General features: G+C 34.6%; 3 protein-coding genes and 1 long non-coding RNA gene across 6 annotated transcripts; 3 read left to right on the top strand and 1 right to left on the bottom strand.

Moving 5' to 3' along the window:
- Window positions 1-2,565: 2,565 nt before the first annotated feature.
- On the bottom strand, window positions 2,566-4,418 carry LOC112528204. The gene is made up of 4 exons (XM_025139170.1): window positions 4,033-4,418; window positions 3,752-3,887; window positions 3,230-3,315; window positions 2,566-2,832 (listed from the first exon to the last, which is right to left on the bottom strand). The coding sequence occupies exons 1-4, from the start codon at window positions 4,315-4,317 to the stop codon at window positions 2,704-2,706; spliced, it is 636 nt and encodes a 211-aa protein (XP_024994938.1). The 5' UTR covers window positions 4,318-4,418; the 3' UTR covers window positions 2,566-2,703.
- Window positions 4,419-5,785: 1,367 nt separating this feature from the next.
- On the top strand, window positions 5,786-9,688 carry LOC112528073 (zinc finger CCCH domain-containing protein 12-like). 2 transcript variants are annotated; one of them, XM_025138978.1, is made up of 2 exons: window positions 5,786-7,204; window positions 9,263-9,688. In XM_025138978.1, the coding sequence occupies exons 1-2, from the start codon at window positions 6,379-6,381 to the stop codon at window positions 9,505-9,507; spliced, it is 1,071 nt and encodes a 356-aa protein (XP_024994746.1). In that variant the 5' UTR covers window positions 5,786-6,378; the 3' UTR covers window positions 9,508-9,688. The 2 variants fall into 2 exon arrangements, with proteins under 2 accessions (XP_024994746.1, XP_024994744.1); XM_025138976.1 differs by having other exon boundaries at window positions 9,227-9,688.
- A 2,978-nt stretch (window positions 9,689-12,666) lies between these two features.
- Window positions 12,667-13,560, top strand: LOC112528660 (RING-H2 finger protein ATL29-like). Its single transcript, XM_025139681.1, has one exon. It carries the CDS (start codon window positions 12,667-12,669, stop codon window positions 13,558-13,560), a length of 894 nt encoding a protein of 297 aa, XP_024995449.1.
- A 725-nt stretch (window positions 13,561-14,285) lies between these two features.
- Window positions 14,286-15,350, top strand: LOC112527130. 2 transcript variants are annotated; one of them, XR_003070722.1, is made up of 3 exons: window positions 14,286-14,480; window positions 14,601-14,650; window positions 15,264-15,350. It is a non-coding gene; the product is annotated as an uncharacterized LOC112527130 (long non-coding RNA). The 2 variants fall into 2 exon arrangements; XR_003070723.1 differs by lacking the exon at window positions 14,286-14,480 and having other exon boundaries at window positions 14,562-14,650.
- The last annotated feature ends 6,970 nt before the right edge of the window (window positions 15,351-22,320 follow it).

Genomic DNA, 22,320 nt, shown 5'->3' with positions numbered 1-22,320 from the left:
TTTCATAGATAATAAAACGGTGTAAAATGATTTTAATAAAACATTTAATTAATCTTAAAATTTAAAAGCACTAATTAATTATGATGGGTGAGGTTGGTCAATATTAATTTTTTTTTATCAAATTTGTTTTAACAAATCAAAAATTTATAATGTGTATAATAATCAATTTAAAATTATTTTAATTAATATATTATATTATTTAATTTTTTCTACTATATTGTTTGTATTACTTAACATATTATATTATTAAATATTTATTTTAATTATATTATAAAATATTATAATTGACTAATTTTGGTATTTTACATACTTATTAGCTAGTTTTATCAAACATGATTCACACACCAGATAATTAATCAACTATCAATAAACTTATTAAATTTAACACTATGCAAAAGTTATGGGCGCATTCGGTTTGTAAAATAAAAATCAAGGAGTAGCAGCCAAGGAAACACCCATGTGACTGACGTCGTCCCCATCTCGATTCATCTTTACATTTATATACTTATTAATAAATAAAACTAAATGTTACATTTTTTGTAAAACTAAATGTTACATTTTTTAAACGAGTAGATTTACCATAAAACTTGCTATTAAAAATATATAACATTTGAATCGATATATAGTTTCATAAAAGTTTTTAACTAATAATCAACTCTTAGGAAAAATATTCGTATGGTGGCGGTGCAAGTATACGTCAACACTATGATCGTTTGCAAGTAATAAAGTGATAAAATACCGAAATTGTTTCTACAAGGATTGAACTACTGAGAATCAAAGACTTTCATGAACTTCTTGAGCATGTTTCGGTTTGTGAATAAAAATTGGATTTTGTTGGTAAAAAACTTTAAAAATACAAAATAAACTTATAAAATAAAAGATGAGCATAAGTGTAAGAATTTCTTAAGATAAAAACACAATATAATAGTTAGAAACTTATGAGATGTTTGTAAATATTTCAATCTCTCGAAGGTGAAGATTTATAAACAGATTGCATAAAATTCTCACTCTCACCACTCCAAAACTTGTTGATTTAGCTAAACAGAAGAATAAATAAAATCATACTCAAATCTCTTTGTAATATGAATCTCCAATGCTTAATCATTAGCTACATACATACAAATTCACACTTTTACGTAATTATCAAAGACTCTCTCGAGTTCTTTGTACATCGTTTAAGCCGTATTTTGAATTCGTCTATCTCTGGGTCAAAGATCTAATATTAACACTTCAAAATGATCGGCTTATCTACGTTGAGTTTAAGTCCCGTCTTAAGTGACCAAGTTTACGAAGTAGTAAAGAATAAAAACACCCAAATATTGTATAAAAATTCTAAGTTAACTCACACCCACACCCATATGGATAATTAGCTCATAAGAGATATAGGAAACATAATATAAGACAAGAAATAAAACTGAAACGTAACTTTCATTAAAATAGAACAAAAAACTGCAGCCCACAATGGTGAGACTGTGGGCAGCAGATTACAATTAATAAGAAAATTACATGTTAAAACTTAACTTAAGAGAGAAAGAGAAGAGAGACTTAAGCTAGTAAAGCTTCAAAGGGATGATCTTCAAAGTGAACACAATGCCTCTTTATATAGGGGATGAATGGATAAGGATGAAACATATTATGCAAGGGAAATTAAGCACATAAAAACCTTGTGGCAAAGAGTCAAAAACCACCCAACAATCTTTTAAAACCCAAAATACAACTTTACAAAGCAATTCCAACTGTAGAAGATCTTTAAGAAAACATCACAAATTTGAAACCTATCAAAAATTCGTGAATTTCCCACAGTGATGACATTGTAGGCAGTTGCCAGAAAATACAGGTTTTCGGAATAATTTATCATCCTTTGTGTTTCATCATATTCTTTTAAAACTTTGGAATAAACAAGAAAAAACAAGAAAATTGAGTATTTAATAAATATAAAAACGGAAAAAATAAATAATAAATAATTCTAAAAAATAAGAGTTATCAGTCTTGTAAAAATAATGTATTATATTTATGTTTATGTTAATAATATTTACTTAATATTTCCAACATATATAAATTAATGATTATAGTAAAAAAGGGTTTTAATAAAAATATTATAAACAATTATGATGTTTAATATATAAAATGTTGTAAAAATTATGTTCACAAAAGAATAGCTCTTTTTCAAAATACATTCCAACCAACAACAATTATCTGGTAAGTGTTTATCGGTAAAATTTAACACTACTATTTACTAGAATTTAATCCACCAAAAAGATGTCGTATGCAATAATTTACACAGTAAGCACTTACCGTGGTAAGAGTCGTCGCCCTCACTTACTGGATAAAACTCTTGGTTCTTGTCTCGCTCTTACCTAGTAAGATTCTTGATCATTACCATATTCATCCGGTAATATAACATGATTTGGTAAACACTTACCCGAATAAGCGTTTAATAAACGACCCCTTAGTTTCCTAAATAAGTTTTAGCAAGAAAATCAAATAAATAAGTAAACAATTTGCTATTAAGAAAATTGGATAGCAAGAATCGGATACGGACCAGGCCGCTTGAATGGGCTGGGCTGGGAACAACTAATGTGGGCTTGATATCTGGGCCAGATGCACTACAAATAGAATACAATAATACATTACCTCTTAAAAACAAAAACAGAAGTAATATTATGGATTTTGAAACCTGAATATAATATTAAAAATACAATTCTATTGGTTCTTTTTAAGGTTGGAAATGGATATTGTTTTCTTGCGATCTTGACTAGAACTCCTAATTATGAAAAGAAGTGTTTCTACAAGCATACCAACCACCAATCCAAGGATGCCTCCAGCAGCAGTCTGAAAATAAATCATTACCACCTTGTTAGCAGCTTAACGAGACTCATAATTCTGTTTGACAGTGGTTTAATGATATAGAAAGTGGGTTATTCAGTAAACTTATAGGAAAAGCTTTACATATATAAAGCCAAGTTTTTCTCCTCCCAATTAAAAAACACGTCCCTACCTTCTAAGAAACAATCCTCTTAAACAAAAACATTCTTAATTTATACAGACAAATTAATCCATACAAATAGTTTTATCCATACATGACTTAATGAAAAACCAACCAAACAGTCTATTAGTAAAATTGAATTTGATTAAAAAAAGAAATTGAATTTTTACTTGTAATAATAATATCAGCATTGCTTGTATGTATAATAACAAAGAAGAATGCATAGATGTAGACAAATCGTACCATTACTGGACTGTGACCAAACAATGCTCGGAACGTAAAATGTCCAAGTAAGTAGCCTGTAAACATCGTTAGCGCAACATGTAAACCTGCCAAAGTTGGAATCCTTGTGTTAGATCAAAGCTTATTATGAATGTAGAAACACCATCAACATTCATTGGTAGAGTAAGATACAAACAAAAAGTAGAGTCACAGCCATTGCCTTATATTACAGTTTATAAAAGACTAAAGAGTGGGTTCTGGTGACCAGCTATGAAGGTACAAAAACACAATCAACATTCGTAGGAATCAAAGGTCTTTTTAGTGGATCTCTCCCAATCCATATCATGTTAAATGGCTTTACATTTAACAACTTCCATTTTAGATGGATTGAAGCAGGCCTGTCCATTATACCATTAACATAAGCTATGACACCTTCAACCAGATTCAAAAGATGGAAAACTTAGGAATCAAAATCACAAAAACAATCAAAAGACTCAGAACCCTAATTCTTTACTTTAAAAAGATTAAAGAATTGAAACTCACCAAATCCCAACTGATCTTTGTATGAAGAAAAAGGCTCACTTTCAGTCTTTCTGGTGATGTCCTTCACTAGCTCCTTATATGCCTTCCTCTCAGCCACCTCCTCTAATTTCTTGAGTCTTGCTTTCAACTCCTCACTCTTCAAGTATATAACAATACAAATTGCAAAATTCAATTACAAAATCACACCGAACTTCTAACAGGCACTATGGAATGGATAAGGGTTTGTGATCAATGTGCAGTAAAAATTAACTTTTTGGATAGCAAGATCGACGATTGATTACCTTTTCGCGAGGTTGGGGACTGTTGAGGATGAACTGCGATCCGGAAAGAAGGGTCGATAGGGCGGGTCGGGAAGACGGATCGGAGGCGACCCATATGGAGCGGAGAGGCTTGTAGGGTACGGAAGGGGATTGGAGGGAGAGGGATGAAGCGATTTGACGGAGTTCTGAGGAAAGGTGAGGATCGTCGGAGGATGTGGAGATGAATGATTGGATCGTTTCTGTTTTCGAGATGATCAGACCGCCGGCGGCGGTGATGGCCTTTGAAGGAAGCTCGTGGTTGTTCATGGTGTGACTTGGAGATTGGGATCGGTAGTGATGGAGTTTTAAAGGATAGTCTGATACTCTGATTTGAAGACGAGAGAAGGTTTCTTGATTGGAGGGGCCGCCCCCCTCTATATCAAAAAGGAAAAAGAAAAAGAAAGACGATCCTTATTTGAATAAATAGAAATATTAATGGGTGTATTTTGAAAAATAAGTCGAGTTACAAAAGAAGTACCTAAGTATACTATAGGATTATTGCTAAACCACCCCCCATATTTCAAAATTTGCAACAATTGCATCCATTCTGTAAAGTACTCTTCATTTATTTATTATTAGATGACGTATGTTTACCAATGGCAACGGGCCGGGTATTGGTATTTCCGTCCCCGAAACCGATAGCTAAAACCGTCCCCGTAACCGTCCCGATCTCCGTCGGGTCCCCGCGGTTTCCCCGATCCTCGTTGGGGAACCCGTTAAGGGTAAAAATTCTCTTTTTCATCGTTGGTTATAACCGAACCCGAAACCGATATGAAAAAAATTACAATATGTTAATTTTCATAATTAAAAGTAAATTACAATTTTTTTAAAGATCTAAGTTTAAATGTCTCAAACATAATTGAACCAATTACAAACAATGTATTAGATTACAATATAAAACTAAACAAAAATTCGAACATCATACAACTAAAATCATGGTTTTTAACAAATAAACTAGACTTTTCGTGAGCTTTTATTTGGGTTGTTGAGATAAAGTAGATAATTTTTTTTAAAATTTTAATGTTACTTTTTTTAAAGATATTTTATATATATATATATATATATATATATATATATATATAGACTTGTGATCATGTGAGACCAATGATTTTTCGTGAGACCCGTAAGACCAATTCTCAACCCTTGGATTAGATCTACAATATGACAATCTAAACATTCATAAATGCCACGAGACTTCTCAATAATCACAAAATTGCCACCATACAATTTAGACCATTAGATCATCAGCTTATAAAGTTGATCAATGAATATAAATTGGTCTTACGGGTCTCACGAAAAACCCTTGATCTCACGTGAACCCAACCCTATATATATATGTATGTATATAAATTAAAATAAATAATATATATATATATATATATGTACATATCGGGCCGGCTGGGCCGGTGATCACCGTCCCCGCCCCCGTCCCTGTTAAAATCCCCAAATTTGTCCCCGATCCCCTTCCCGTCCCCGATAAAATGTCCCCGAACCCGGCCCGAAAGTTTCGGTTTTCACCGTCGGTTTCGGTTTTTTTTTGCCATCCCTACGTATGTTTGGTTGTTTGACCATAATTTTTCATCTTTTAGATTTGAGGGGTCAAAGTAAACAAAAACAAAACATCAGGGACCAAATAGTATTAAACCATAAAGATTAACATAACTGGTTGGGAACCCTGCGCTTCATTGATTATAGAGCTTCTCTTTCGAGTCCTTTCTCAATCCGTCCATGGGAAATGACTGTATACTTGTAAAATTTCCGTAAATTCGCGTAATCCACCTCCCAAAATCAATTATTTTTCGATTTGGTTTAGGTCTTCATGCATCATGTAACTACTTAATCAGATTATAAACTGATTTCATCGGGTAATTTCCCCTTTTTCCCCATGTCGTAACTGCTCTTAGTTCATTAAATTAACTTTTATCTTCGGGAGTTTGGCATCAAATCGATTTGCTTAAGAGACAAATTTGTGTTGTTGTTGGATTTCCTTTTCTTTGTAGCTGTGTTTGTTTGTAATCTGTATGGATTTGTTGTTCTTATGTCGTTATATAGTCAAATTGCTGCAATAACTCTTTGTTATGTGTAGAATCTGAAACTTCTGAGCTGTATAACATCTTCGTTTTCAGTTTTCTTTCGTTATTCAACTTGTTTGCTCTAATTATAGATCATCAAACAATTTACACCTGTCCTTTTTGATAAAGAGCAAGGACTTGATTTTGGGTGTGTTTCATGAAACTGTAATTCTCACATATAATCCCAAGTCGCCTAGGGTTTTGGCCTTCCAGTTCCTTTAATCAAGAAATCTTGAGGGATTTGGCTGTATCCAGAATGGATTATGGTCGAGAAAGTGGAAATAATGTTGTTCAAATAATAACAGGAGGGATTCCAAGAAATGGAATCGATAACTGGGGCGATCAAGCCGTTTGGGCAACAGAAGATGAATATGGTATTTGGGATAGGGAAGCATCTGTTGATATTACTTCAAATTCTAATCACAATGGGAGGCAATCCCAAATTAGATCTGGCAATGCGCAGTTAGGGGATGTACAGGCTACTAGTCGATCGAAGGCGATTGGAAAAATGTTTTTTAAGACGAAATTGTGTTGCAAATTCAGGGCAGGGACTTGTCCGTATATAACGAATTGCAATTTTGCACATAGCATTGAAGAACTCAGAAGACCTCCGCCGAATTGGCAGGAAATTGTGGCTGCTCATGAAGAAGAAAGAGGTGTTTCGTCTCAGCTGAGAGAAGAATATCAAATTCCATCACTTGGATCGTCTAGCTTCACAGTAGACAGTCAGAGATCTTCAAAAGGGAGACATTGTAAGAAATTCTTCACTGAAGAGGGGTGTCCGTATGGTGATAATTGCACTTTTCTTCATGATGAGCAATCAAGAACTCGAGAAAGTGTAGCAATTAGTTTGGGTCCGGGATCTGGTGGTGGATATGGTGGTGGAGGAGGAGGAGGAGGAGGAGCAAGCGGCGATGGAGGAGGAGGTGGTGGAGGAACGGTAGCGGCAGCTGCTGCTTCTGCAACAGCATCCAATCCCACCATAAAGCCTTCAAATTGGAAAACAAGGATCTGTAATAAATGGGAGCAAACGGGATATTGCCCATTTGGTAGCAAGTGCCATTTTGCTCATGGAGCCACAGGTATGGTTCGATTTCATTTAAATCCATTTGGAAATATCTTAAAATTGCAAATAAATTGCCTCTTCCATTTTGATCCATCTTGAACTAAGCTTGTAGCAACCATGGTGTGTATGTTTGCTAGTATTAGTTACTATACGCAGCGCTAATACCCGCTTTTGGTTTTAGAGTGGCGTGTGTGGATGCATATATATATGTGTGTGTGTGTGTGTATACATGGATATAATTCATAGGTTATGAAAAAGGCATATGACGACTTTACGAATAGGTCATGCCAAAATTTAGGTAGAAATGCTGATATATTGAAAGTATGGTGTTATAGAATGTGGGTGCTTTTATATGTATGTGCATACATGATACAATTTATACCCAGCAAGTGAAGGAAATAATTTAGTTGCACAACTTTGTTGGCCAAAAGTTGGAACATCATGGTTACCAATTCTTGATCATTGTATCTGTTACCATGCTATTACAACGGTCAAAAGTGATGAACTCACTCACAATTGAAACAGCACGAATGTCTTAACCGAGCGTCAACAATAGACCATCAAGCATACAAAACACCATTGAAAATAAATTTAAAATTTTACCCATCAATTGACTAATGAATGATGAACCAACTAACAATTATAAGAAAAAAGAACAACTACTCAACTCTGAGGAGAAGAGGGCCCGAGAAGTAAAAACCAAGAAAATAGTTGAGTTCTAGAGTGCAGGACAAATAGCAGTCAAATAGCGCCACTCTTAGCGGCACCGCGATTTCCCCGCTATTTTGCCCCTATTATGTCGATGACCGTGGACCGTGATGCCATTGCTATAGCGGTGCGATTAACAACATAGATTTGTACGGTCAAGGTTTTACAGAACGGAAACGAGCCTCGAGCCATTTTCCTCCTAGGTACTTGAAGCATAACCCCCAAAAATTAAAACAACAAAATTCATAATCCCAAATAAGCAAAATATAAAGCCCATAATTCAATAAAACTACTTGTTATAACTTACAAGTCTTAGAAACATCAACCGAACTAATTAGTTCTAGTCACAAGATCGTGAAATGTGATCAATTTGAGAAGCACCCGACCTACCACCCAACAATGTATCTGACTCATTATGAGCTTTATCGTAGGACTTATCCAAATTTACGAGTTCTAAACAAGTGTTTTTCTGAATCTATCCATAATCTTGATTACTTGTATCGTTAGCTTATAGTGATCGAGGTTGAGGAAGAAGCTCATGATAATTGTGGACTTTAATGATCTTATATGGTGTGGAGTAATCTCCTGAGGGTTGGTTTGGTCCATCAACCATTTGGTATATCTCTCAGAGTGACATCAGCTACTCCATGTTGTGGGGATATCGAGGCCCGTCTATGTAGATGCCTTTGTGCTGTCAACACTGTCAACACTACAACAAAATCGGCTTTATAGGATGCCAAATATGTTTAAATGTCTTAATAGACTACTTTATAGGACTCGAGTTTATAGGACCAAACAAATGTGCATCCTATGTCAAAGTCTTACAATAAGTTGATAGGACGCTTTGAGGCGTCCTAATATAATCTTGAAATCAAACCTCATATTTATCTTTTACATGACATTATTTGGAAAAACGTCTTATAAAAACAAGTGTCCTATAAGAATATGTGTTCATATGACATTTCTCAAAGGTGTCTTGTAAAATAGATAACATGAAAGTTCAAGTGTCCTAATAATTTTTGTCTCACTTTTATACACAATTGTTGGGTCCTATAAGCTTAAGTTTTATAAAGCAGTCTGTTAGGACATTTAGATATATTTAACGTCCTATAAAGCCAATTTTAGTGTAGTGCGGGAAATGATTTCTGTAAGAGTATAGTTGAGTGAGTTTGATACGGAAATTGTTCTGGATACATTATTTCTTTTAAGGTATCATAGTCTCTTCTAACAATTCATATCCTATTTGACATGATTTGGGTACATCTTATGATCGTGATATTATAGTCGTTATTGTTGATGTATATACCGAAATTAATGGTTCTTTTGGCAGAACTGCATCGATATGGTGGTGGGCTTGTCGACACAGATGCTAAAGATTATGTTTCTCCTTTGGACTTGAATAAGCCAGGAATCATGCCTTCAAAACCTCCTGCTGATATCATAGTAGCCTCTTCCCCATCATCTGCCCATACTGATGGTTACCATGTCGGAGCTCCGTCTCAGAGGCTTCCCGGTGTCATCCCTAGGACCGGGCAGAGACCGTTTCAGAAATGGAAGGGACCCGATAAAATTAGCCGTATTTACGGGGACTGGATTGATGACATCGAATAGGCATGCCTTACAATGTTAGTTCTCGTTTCACAAACTTTACTCAAATCCATCTACCCTTTTGGGCATATACTAGATTTCTTCCATATAAATTATGTTGTTGAAAAGCTTCAATTTTTCTCGTCTGTAATCGTAATCATGAATCGAACCATCTCTATTCAGTTCCCACTTTTTTAGATTGGATGGACAATGAATGTATTAAGTCAAATAGATCAATTTATGTTTGTTTTGAATATACATGGAACCCCTAGATCACTCTCCAAAAGAGCATAGTGGAGAAAGGAGAGGTTCCATAATATATATGGGGGAAATGGTTCAAGTCTAGCTCATGTGGAACTCCAATAAGTTTTATGCCATGTTGGGTTTTGACTTGGGCCTTCGATATATGTCGACACGACAGTACTCTCCTTAATCGTTCTTTTAAACTTTAAAGGGCAATATGATGGGTTTTCATATATTCTTACATTGATCCGCTGCCGAACTTATTCCAATATAGCTCGGATCGAATCGGTATTGCTATCCGACCTGAACCAAAGAATCCATTAGGTATGATGCAAAATGGATCTTGTTCCATAAAGGATATAATTGACAACTCGAAGTTGTAGATTATCACTTTCCTGCAAGAGATCCGGCGGGAAAAGTTTTCCTAAATTTAAGGGACTTTGGGAGAATCTGTACTCGTCTAGTTCTCTTTAGACACTAAAGAACATTTTATGTTTGTCTAGCCACCAACCTTCCATTGGAAGGGGCATGTTGGAATCCATATCGGCTAGACTCGAAAATGAGAACACCTTTAGTTTATGAAAATTGAAAACGCAAGAACACCCTTATCACATGTGATTTTACATGTCAGAGGACCTGGTGGTGTGCGGCTGACGGCTCCTGCGACCTAGGTCACGTCAAAGATGTTTTTCTCTCTGATTTAATATCACATGTGATGGATTATAATATCACATCAAGATCACTCTTGTTACATGTGAGGGGCCCTAGTGTTGTATAGGCGATTTGACCCACGACCTAGATCGTGTTATAGGTTGTGCATCTATGATTTAATATGACATGTCATTGACTATTGTAAAAAAGTGTTCTTGTATTCTTGTAAAAATAAGATGTTTTTGTTTGAACTCATTACCTATATATATATATATATAGGGGGAAGATCAAATGTTAACCAACAACTTTGTGTTAACTTTGAAAACCATGACAACCAATCAAATTTCATTCTTCTTGTAGGTTTATGTCATGTTCACATTTTAATTACAAGGGTATTTCAGTAAATTTATTTGATATGTAACTCCCAAACAATTAATAGGGAGTTACAAATCATCAAATCCCAAAAGATATGCATTGATAATATTAATATTTTTATTTTTTTTAATCTTGATCTTCCATGTTTATTGTTTTATCAGTTTTTAATTCGTATAGAAAACACGGCAGTAAAAATTTTCGGTATCGATCAAGCTAATATGAATAAACGCAATGGAAAACAAATCGACAACAATTATAAGATTAAAATGGTTTATAATGACAATCGGAGTTCGAGGTCGGGAATTGAAGAAATTAACAAAAGTGAATGTCTTGGTAATAGATTTTTATTTTTTTTAGATTCGTTTTAATCGAAATTATATTCATTACGATGTGTTGTGTTTTTTATAACTCGTCTTATATTGATAGCTTTTTTCTTTAATTATTAAAATACGTACCTAATTCACATGTTCAAATGGAAATACATGCAAGACCCATTTTCATATTGCCATATTACCAACTTTTATGAATCATGAACCATTGTGTTCATGTTACTTCTATCATATGAACACAAATGTTATTCTTAAGCTTGATACTAAATCTTTATATTTGTGTAAGTGTTTGCACCCGGTGTTCATAGCGTTGKGGTTATGTGTTCATATATTTTATACGATATGAACAAGAGGTGAACACGATATGAACAAGAGGTGAACACGATATGAACAGGGGGTGAACAACCATATAAGATCAGAAACATATATAAACAAGAGGTGAACCTTAAACGGTGTGGATGCAATGCATGTATAAAACTCTAATTGACAAAGTATCACTCTTGAATGCGTTTATAATGAAGGAACTATTGTTCACAAGCTGTTCATATCGTGTTCATACCTGTTTTATTTATTTATTTCCTTTCGTATARCAGTTATTCWTATTATGTCCATATTGTGTTCATAAATGCTATGCAGTCCAAGTTCATATATATGTCAAATTTTTGTTCGTATTTGACACAATGATTTATATATATATATATATATATATATATATATATATATATATATAGTTGTGTTCATATGGTTCTTACATTAACAAAAAAATCATAGAATTTTTTATTTTGTAACTCTCAATTAATTAATGATATGGGAGTTATATTTTTTTTTACCTAAATACCCTTTTCAACATTGTTCACTTATCTTTATGCAATTTTAAATTAAAAAAAATAAGTTTTTATCATGATTAATTACAACCGTTTATTGAAAGATTGAATAGCCAAGATCGGTTAACAAAGTTAACACAAAAACTTTGGTTAACATTTGATCTTACCCCTATATATATATATATATATATATATGCAGTAAATTAAATGCAAACCTTCTAAATGTTACCAATCTGACAAACCAGTATTTATGAAAATGATAAAGATTCATTTATTATGATTTAAATAATTATAAAAGATAATTAAAATTCATTAATTATGATCAACAATCTATATCAAAAAACAATCAAATATACTCATGAAATTAGATATTCATCATACTAGATGGACGATTGAAATTGAGTTGTAAGTTTTCAATGGTTTGTATTTAATTATTACTCTCTATATATTGGAATCCTTCGTTTAACGACTATTTTGATGGGTTATACATATTGTCACACTTCAAATAATTATTTATTTTTTGTTGCAAATTAGTATAATTTTGACAAAAAGTCAAAGTATGGAAAAATGTTGACCCCAAATTATATCAATGGTCGGTGAAGTTGATTTCACAAATAGAATGAATCGTTCAATGCGCCAGGCCCCAAGTTATACCAAAAACCAACAAATGCCTGCCTACGTCATCAACTTTCAAAATAGTGAATACGCCGGAATTTTTGATCTCCGGCCGAGTTTCCAACCAAGTTGCAGGCCATCGGGAAATGTCGACAAACCCCACGCATGCCCCACCGCCTACGATACCTTACACCTCTCCTCCCATCACCGTCATTCTAACCATCATCCTCCTCCTCTTCTTCTTCATCGGCTTTTTCTCCATTTACTTTTGCAGGTGTTTCATGCATAACTTATTTTACTCCTGGCATCTCCGCCACAACCCCTCTAGGGCCGGCCCTGCCGCCGGCATCGGAGGGGACAGTGTTTCCCCTGGACTTGACCCTTTGATCATAAGTTCCTTCCCTACCTTCACCTATTCAAGTGTCAAAGAATTCCGGCGAGAAAAGTACGGTTTAGAATGTGCTATATGTTTGTCGGAGTTCAAGGATGACAGCCTTCTTCGCCTTCTAACCAAATGCTTTCATGTCTTCCATCAAGAGTGCATTGATCTCTGGCTCGAGTCGCATAAATCGTGCCCGTGTTGTCGTTGTAGTCTCGACACGCCGATTAATTCCCCCGAAAAATCTCCAGTTTCGGTTGACACCCCGTCTGTGCATGAAAATCATGATTCCGTGGGAGATTCGGTCAACATCGACGTTAAAGAGAACGACGAGAATGAAGAGAAAGAGAAGGAGAAAGAGAAAGACGAAAACAAGAAGGAGAAGCATGTGGTCATTGATGTGGATCCCGACAGAGAAGGAGATAACGAGAGAACCGAAGGATTCATGAGGTGTAAGTCGACCGGGCATTCGATCATTAAGAATAACAAAGGATGTGAAAACGACGATAAATTTACGTTAAGACTGCCACAAGACGTGCGAGTGAGACTGATTCCGAGACATAATTGGACAAGAAGTTGTACCGAATTCGGACAATATAAAAGCAAAACTTCGTCTAGCAAAGATGAGGTATCGCTAAACAGAGACGGACATAATGCATAGGATAGAATTTGTTAGATCGTACGTTATATCATCATACAACCAATTTCATAGGAATTAATGTATTTAGATCAGACTCTATTTTTCTTTTCCAATCTTTAGTACCTACGTAATCATTTTTAACAAGTTTTCTTTATTCATTAAAATATTTTTACATTGTATTCATTGTTGAACCCTCCCTCGCGACATCGTTTTCTTCATAAAGTTGTTGAACGTTCTCGAGAGGGATGAGCATCGATGGTGCATTCGATTTTCCTTAGTAGAGTTGATTTACATGTCATTTTTCTCCTACCTCAAACCCGGATTTGAATCTCGTTTGTGTCATTTTTCTCCTACCTCAAATCCGGGTTTGAATCTCGTTTGTGTCATTTTTCTTAGTTGTTAACTTTTAGTTTCAAATTTATTATGTTTCTAAAAAAAAAATTTGCAATAAAAAAGTTGAACGTTGTAGCTCATATATGAAAAGTAAATAACTAGAGAGTATAGTAAATGAAGTTTAAGAACCTGATTCATAATTTTCACCAAAATAGAAGGACCAAATATGTAATTTACTCTAAAATTAATTAATAATAAATTAAAAAAAAAGAAATGAAGAAGGCCGTAGATATTTGGAGCCCAAACATTCAATACGTACGGTACGGAAGCGAAGACGGCCGTAGATATTTGGAGATAGAATCCAGTCGAAGATCCAAATCCAATTATAGAGTATTGGTCAATATTCTATTCTCCCTCTTCCGATCAGCCATGGATTCCCCCAGAGGTCTTCCAATCCAACCAAGCATTTGGAAGTATCTCCTTCCTCTATTATTATTATTATTATTAATCCGACTTCACAAATATGAACTCCATCAATGTCGAGATTAGTTATTAGCAACTTCATTTTGCAATCAACAAAAGAAAGACTCCTTTGATTTCAGATGAAGGTAGTATTATGTTCTATGTTTTCATTTAAATTTGTTTGATATATTCATGTATGTTAATAATGTTATGTATTCTTCAGAACCTAACGTCATCTTCCATGCCTCAACTCTCTCATCTTTCAGCAATGCTGCCATTTTCGATTTCCTCTTCGCTCATTTTTTCGATAAAATTGGTGGTTCGTTTTTTTTCTTCAGGATATTGATTAAATTATGTTTTGGGATTCCAGATTTGATTATGATTTGATAATCTGATGCAAATTCTGCGGCAGCAGCAGCAGGATAATTGTCACATTCACACACACACACACGCACATATAGATGAAGGATGGTCTGAGAATAGGAGTTAAGGTGAGAAGTGTAAGAAAATATTTGGACCTCAAGTTTAATCTCAAACCAATGCATGAATTGTACTTTAGAAGGGAATTGATTTGTTGCTTCTTATTAGTGTTGATCTAGTGGAACATCCAAGAGTGGAGATCCCTTTGTTTATATATATATGTATGTATATATATATATTAGAGTCAGGTTCATACGAGAATCTTAACGAAAAAGGGAACACAAAAACGTCTGAATCACATGATTTTATACTAAAATCACGAATAAAATCACATATGATTCACATGACTTTGGCCCTTTTCTAAATACATTAATTCCTACGAAATTTTCAATATGAAATTATGATTTTTCCATAAATTACATATTTGGTTCTTATGTTTTGGTGAAAATTATGAATTCTAAACTTCATTTACTATACTAACGCTAATCATGATGTGCGATTCGTTACAGATTGGATTCTCTGTCAAACGTCATAAAAGAATCGGCTAAGTACCCCCGTATGCCTCTCATGGAAGGGCATTTTTGTCGTTTCTTGTTCTCTTATTTGGACCCTGTTCTCGTCTGATCCTACATCTATAATATTATAATGTCATATATATACACTACTCTTTTGACTATTAGAATATATTTTTTCAAATTTTGCAGAAATTATGGTTTGTACATGATTAAGATCATAAACTTGAGGGCATTACGCCATTTTTACACCATATGCTACTCTTACTTGGAAGTTGGAACATTTACAGAAGTGGAGAACTGGGTGATCAATGATATACATTGACAACAAAGACAATATTTGGATAGAGCATGCGATTATGTAGTGATTGCCAATTCTGCTTCATGTAAATCGTTCTATTATGTCGCTCGGAAACAACAATATGGTGGTCATCTCTCATAATCTTCCAAAGCAAGTGCCTGCTCAAGAGGTGTTTGTATGTATTAACAGGTGATGGTGGTAGTTGGTGATCTGGAGGATCGGCATATCTAAATTGAAAACTTCTCCATGCCTGCTTTAATCACATGCATTTAAGTCATGTATAGTTGCTGAATGCTCATTTTATTGTTGTTTAGCTCGACATGATTAGACAAGATCCAAACTTTCTGTGTGGAAAGGAATACCCTAGGGTTGTGGTTGCTTGCTTCCTCAGATCTGTCTTCTGATCGAATGATCGTGTAATATGCCTATGCATATGTATGATTGTGACTAACATACTTCATAGGACATCTTTGTTATCATTATGATAAATCATACCAAAGGATGATGATATGCAAGTAGCTCTAGGCAATTGTTGGCAGTGAAGGGAATGCAATGATTGTGAAGTGAGGGAATGGATTGAGCTGGGCAGTGCGCCCATCTGTGTCCATTGCTGCTCCTTTTAAGAGTTCTTGCTTTCACTCCTAAGTTGGGTTCTTCTATATCATGGGAAATGAATCCAGCAGCCTGGCATGATCAGTCCTTCATATCCATGTGGACTAGCAGGTGCTCATTTAGACCGTTATTTTGACATTTTATAATGAATATGAGATCGGACGTTTTTTCCCATAAGACGCAATAAACTAAATGGTGCCATGATCCACAGTAGGAGAAGAGATTATATAAACTGATAATTGTACGCAAGGTTGAATGGGACTTATCTTGATGCAGCTCCCAGTGTCATAACCTTTGCCTTCCCTAATGCTGTGTTGGCCTTCCTAACCTAGCTTTCCCATTGTACCTCACCATGCCCACCATGCTGATGTTATTAGGCAAAGTATAAGTTATCATGCATCTCTAGTATTGCTGGTGAAGAAAAATGTCAATACCTGGAGAATAGAGAATTTGCATCAATCATCTGGCACTTGGTGCCATTACCATTAAAGAGAATTTCCCCATCCCATGTTGAGGAATTGCTTGATGAGTTACATGGTAGCAGGACTGGTCTTTCTTGTTCATCAGATATTGAAAGATTTGCATAGAGCTGGGAAGGGGTTTTGATCCTTCGTCACCCAATCAGCTTAGTGATTCATTCATAATAGTCATTTTGCCTGGGGACAAGCTGCATTTGTGCCTTCTTTCCCTAATTTCCATTGTAAGGGAATCAATCAGAGAAGGCATCAAGCAATTCCTCAATCCGGTGAAGTCTCTTTTTCTTGTCACAGAAGCTTGATTATTATTTCTTGCTTCAAGGTCCTTGTTACTAAATCTGTTCTGCCAAAATAGTAACGGACTTACCTTATAAACTTATGATGAACAATTTGATGATCGAGTAAATTATGTGATTATAAGTTCATTTAATAACAGAACCAAAGGATTGTAGGATCCTTGTTTAGCCACTTTGTTTTAGGGCATATTGCTATTAGAGAAAAGTTCAGGTAACTTGGTCTAGATCTGCTGAAGAAAATAGAAAATCAGGAGCCTTTGGAAATCTTGTCAATCAATTAGTCACAGTCCAAGTCAAACTTTTCTGTATATTCAAGTGACACAGAGTTGTGCACTGAAGTCTCCTATTCGACAATATTCTGATTCAACAACAAAACTTCATGAGGCAGAATGGGAGTGTATACCTCTAGATGACTGAAGAACCAACTGGTGTATTTCGATTAAATGAGTCATTTTACAATCTCTTTTTCCTTTGGTTTGTAAGAGCTAATCTTCGGAAGGTGAAGAAGCTTGGATACATTATCAGCTTCATAAAGTCTGCATGGGTTATTGACCTATGGCATGTGAAGGCACTCCGAACAACCTTGCATGAACTACCAACTGTGAATTTTGGTATCTCCAGAAGTTAATGCCCACTTTGCCTCTGCTCCCTGAAAGTACCGTAATTCTAACTGTTTTTACATTTTTGAGTTTGATGCTTATGCAATGCAAAGGGTAAAACACTGCATTTTTTTCAGGTACATTTGGTACTGTAACATGTGGCATCTCATTGTTTCCTCTCCTCTACAGGTGGTAAGCCAGTGACTAGTGGGTTCACATGATGAAACTGAGATGCTATCATCATTTCTTGCACATTGAATGTGGTAAAGTATTTACAACAATGGGGTAAAATGCTGAAAGTTCACATTATTCTATAGAAAAGAGGGCCATGCACGAGATAATTGATGCTTGATATTATTCTTATTATTATGATATGTAATGAATATGCATAAAATGTGTTAATCCTACAACTTTTTGAACATCAGTGCATTTCTTTCATGAAGCTGCTGCTGGTGGGTGGTTACAAAATATGGAGATCTTGCTAAGAACTTCGCCAGTAAACAATTTTGATGTTACTGGATTCTGAAATCATTTTTAGACCATTAGCATAAATAAATACCGATCTGTCATAAACATGAGTAAGCATTGTTGATTTGCTACTGCCTTGTATTTTTGTAATCGCCATAGTGAAGTGGAGTTATATATTCATACCATTGATAGGTAGTATATTGGAAGTGTGCAGACATTGTAACTTGTTAATTTTCACTTGTTAATGAAAGAAAAGTAGCTAGATAACTTTATCAAGAAAACAAAAGTAGCTAGATAAAGGAGGTTATGTACAATTTCTGTTACGAACCTCGAAAAAAATGTTGGATAGCTGTTATCTATTGATGATTACCTTGTGGTGTACTTCCCTTTTTAGTCTTTGTTGGCCTGCTTTAGTTTTTTCTTGGGCAACTAGAGTGTCGACCATTGATTCTCAATTTCTCATAAAGCATGTAATGATCACTGGGCACAAACTTATAATTGCCATGTGCTAGGATTAAGGTAAATTAGATCATGTGATCTCAGTTCATTGAAAGTGGGGCACATGACATCGTAGCTAGGTTTTTTTTCTTCTTCTTCTTTGGTTTCTGATTCTAATAATAGTTAAACACGATAGTCTAGGTGACAACATAATAACATAACTAAACTGATTAGGGAGGAGATGTTCTAACTAAATAGATTTTGTATGCTTATAATTTCTTGAACTTCAGGAGGTTCTCATTTTAGTTTGTTATCATCATCTTGTAGATCGAAGGTTGGCTGTTCCGTTTTCATTGATAATCTTAATCTTTGATGGAAGTATAAGCTAGTGCATATGCTTTGAAGTTGTTCTGTTATCCTCAATTGGTACTTGATCATGTGAGCTGAATTGCTGAACGGGGTGTGTATGTTGTGATTCTCTATTATGTGTAAGAAGCAAGTACAAGCTTCTACACTGGAAATAGCTCAGCTCCTGTCTGCCTTTTTTTGTGAAACATTTTGACTGACATTAGTTATCATTTGGTTTATCATAATGACGAGTGATATTTTCTTGATATTGGTTATAAGCAGCTTGGTTACACGGAGACCTTTTGGAGTTACATTGATTGGTTACTAGTTTAAGTAGTGATTTCTAACGTAAAAAATTAGGGTATTGTTGCCTTTTTCATTTCATAACAGATATGAAGCTGTTTTAGAGTGGGGTGGGACATTGGAGTACTCAATCTTGAAAACTTGGAGGCCCTTTAAAGAACACCTTTAAGAGTCTATGTCCCTTACTACTAAAGACAGTGTTACTAACGAGTTATATGATTGTACCAAATCTGAAATTCTCACAAGTGTTTACAGATTAGATGTGCTTTTTTTAACAAAGACCATTTTGAATATAAATTGCAAATTAGAAGTGATGTTTCTTAGAATACAATGACTTATGAACATCAGTAGTGATTTCTCAAGAAATTAGCTAGTAGAGAACTTTTGCAGACAAATTCGAAACTAAATATGCACTTTTTTTGTTTGCATCAGACATTGGGTGCAAACTTATACCTGTCAAGTAAAGTTTACGCTTATGCCTTACATATAAATTCATATAATTGTTTGTTAAGGCTTTACTCAACTGTTTGACCAACCTGGTGTAGCCTACATGTATAGGCCTATAGGGTAGTTTTAAGTTTTAAAGACTTACAAGATAGGAAATTAAGAAATGTGGTTAGTCTTACTCCTGAATAAGGATTCTAGTCATTTGATGCAAATCAACTTTTCTTCTTAATGATAATCCAAAAGAGTGTTCCAAAAATAGGTTCAACAATCCCTCTAGCTTCCTTAGTGTATTTACAAAAAAAATCATCCTTTGATGTTCATGGTTAATTAGGCATTGACATACAAATTAATTGACGAGTTTTATCCATTTGACTGGTCGTTGTGCTAGCTGATGTATTTAGACTTTATATTCTGTGATAACATACTCTTTCCATTTGTAAAACTCATGTTCTTCAAATTCTTGAAGTTTTGTTTGCCAAGATGCTGAGATTTATATCTTGGCATATGGAAAGACTTGCTCAACGCTTTACGTTTGTATAGAGGGTTGGAAAATATTGTTAGAACATATTAAGATGGCTTATGATTTTAGAAGGTCATCATTGCTATATATATTCTCAGAGTCCTAATCTTGATATTTCTATCATTGCAGCTGTAGCAGTTTAATATTCTTACCCAAACAATCAACAAATTTGCAGGTTTTTGGTAATAATAATGCTTTCGGATTATATTCCTGTAACTTACCTATTCACCACTATAAGCAGCAGTTAACAGAAATACACTGCCCAATTTTCTGCAGAGAGAAGAATAGAGACTTGTTTAAATTCCTATTTTTCTTGCTATATCTTAAAAAATGTTGCTTGGTTTCGGACTGGATATCCGTTTGTGTCATTGCTCAGCCCTGGGTATCTTGATTGCCAATTCCATCATGTATATTGCCAATGCAAGATTATCATATAGGTATAAGTTAAAAGTTATCATAATGGTAACCACTGAATTGTTTAATTTCAATTTGGTATTGATTGAAAATATATTCATGTTACTTGATCGATTTATGCAGTACCTCTTTCCCGACAAATTAAACCCCGCTGGTCTATGACAAGACTCCCTTGCACTCGTCAATAAAGTTGTTGGATCAACTCTTGAAACAACAGGTAACATTATTCTTCTTTTGTTTACTCCTTTTTTTAATTTTTTTATTTATTATTGTTATAGGAAAACCGTAGGTTTAAATCTTGTTTTAAAAATTGGAAATATATGTGTCATATTGTACAGAAGTAAGGCAGGCCCATAGATTATTTGAAGTTAGCATGTACAAATTTACAAGTGGTTTTGCATTATGGTGATGCCAAATGTATGTAAGCGTACAACAATGTTACTGTGCATTTGGTCAGTTATGATATTTGTCTTGAGATGGTAGAAATGATGAAGGTGAAAAGAGTTAAATGTGAATGATTGGTATAATATGTGGAGTATTGTTAGGAAGAGAGATGCTTGTTGTCACATGGATTTTAGTGGCAGGAGGTTGTCAGACAGGTTGGACCATGGTCCAAGTGAGACCACCCCCACCCTCTCACTAGTCATCTTCACCGCACCATTACTGTTTACACTGCTCCTATCCTATCCTTGTTTATGAGAGAGAAAAAAAAAAGAGATGCTACTTAATTTGCACGGACTTCCCTTCCCCTTCAATATACATACATATACACACACACATATTTTACTTCATGACCTTTATTAACCTGGTATCCATATGGGTTTGTCTAAACTAAGGGGTATGTGGTTAGAGGTATTAAACAATAACTAATGGAAATGAAAATAAAAGAACTGTTTGATTTTTTATATAGTACAATAGGTCTATTCCCTCAGAAACCCAAATTTTCATTCCCGGTTAAAACAGGGGGAAATGTCATTTTCATTTTTATTCTCGTTTTCATTCCACCGCCTGAACCAAAACACCCCCCAAGTATTAGGAGCCTGAAGGTGAAACAATGACTGAATCTAAATAGGCAACAAAAATGTTTCTGTGAAGCAGAAAACATCAAAACCCTGATAAAATGGCTCTTAGTTCTTGTTCCTTCTATGAAAAAATATACACGACTTATATAAGGATACATAGGGCACTTAAAGACAGGTCTTAGCTACGGTTCTTATATTAGCTACGTCTGCCAACCATAGGGGACCTTCACTCTTAAAATGATGTGGGTTATTTGTCATTTTCTGAAGGTGGATGATTTAATTTTGTCTTATGTTGGTATTGTATATGAGCAATAAGTCTTGGGTTAGTCGAGTTTGGTGTTCATTCAGCATCATCTGACAAAGATCAAGTGTTAGATTTTTTCTGCTACATGAAATCTAATATGAATAGTATGGTTAAGATAAGTGATTGCTATCTTTTGTTTGTCTTACTCATAAGTCGATCAATGAATCCTTCCTGTAGCACCAATTGCATCCTTTTAATGATTTGATTTGCCATCGCATGGTCAATGAACTGATTTTATAAGGTTCACATGAACCACTCAACTTTCACTTCCAACTCCCTCCCCTATTCATGCCCGTTTCACCTATTATATATCTACTAGAAGCGTACTCGCACAATGTAGCGAGATACATCATGATTTTAATATTTCATTTTCTTCTTTATCTCAGTCGATATTATWATATGRYTTTATGTGATTTTGAGAAAGCGATAATGTTTTTATTTTTGAATAAAATATATGTTTGAAGATATCATAAAAATTTGACAAAAATATATCGATATTAGTATCA

The sequence above is a fragment of the Cynara cardunculus genome (genome assembly GCF_001531365.2).
Source record: "Cynara cardunculus var. scolymus isolate 2C chromosome LG 15, CcrdV1, whole genome shotgun sequence".
NCBI lineage: Eukaryota > Viridiplantae > Streptophyta > Magnoliopsida > Asterales > Asteraceae > Cynara > Cynara cardunculus.
Note: the sequence above shows the minus strand (reverse complement) of the source record. Positions and strands in the feature narration are given on the sequence as shown.

Excerpts from the sequence above, each read along its gene's own strand:
- LOC112528204 (XM_025139170.1), bottom strand. The coding sequence starts at position 4,317 with ATGAACAACCACGAGCTTCCTTCAAAGGCCATCACCGCCGCCGGCGGT. Across the intron at positions 3,888-4,032 it reads GTCCCCAACCTCGCGAAAAG|AGTGAGGAGTTGAAAGCAAG; the intron begins GTAATCAATCGT and ends ATATACTTGAAG. Across the intron at positions 2,833-3,229 it reads TTGGTCACAGTCCAGTAATG|ACTGCTGCTGGAGGCATCCT; the intron begins GTACGATTTGTC and ends ATTTATTTTCAG.
- LOC112528073 (XM_025138976.1), top strand. The coding sequence starts at position 6,379 with ATGGATTATGGTCGAGAAAGTGGAAATAATGTTGTTCAAATAATAACA. Across the intron at positions 7,205-9,226 it reads TTTTGCTCATGGAGCCACAG|AACTGCATCGATATGGTGGT; the intron begins GTATGGTTCGAT and ends TTCTTTTGGCAG.
- LOC112528660 (XM_025139681.1), top strand. The coding sequence starts at position 12,667 with ATGTCGACAAACCCCACGCATGCCCCACCGCCTACGATACCTTACACC.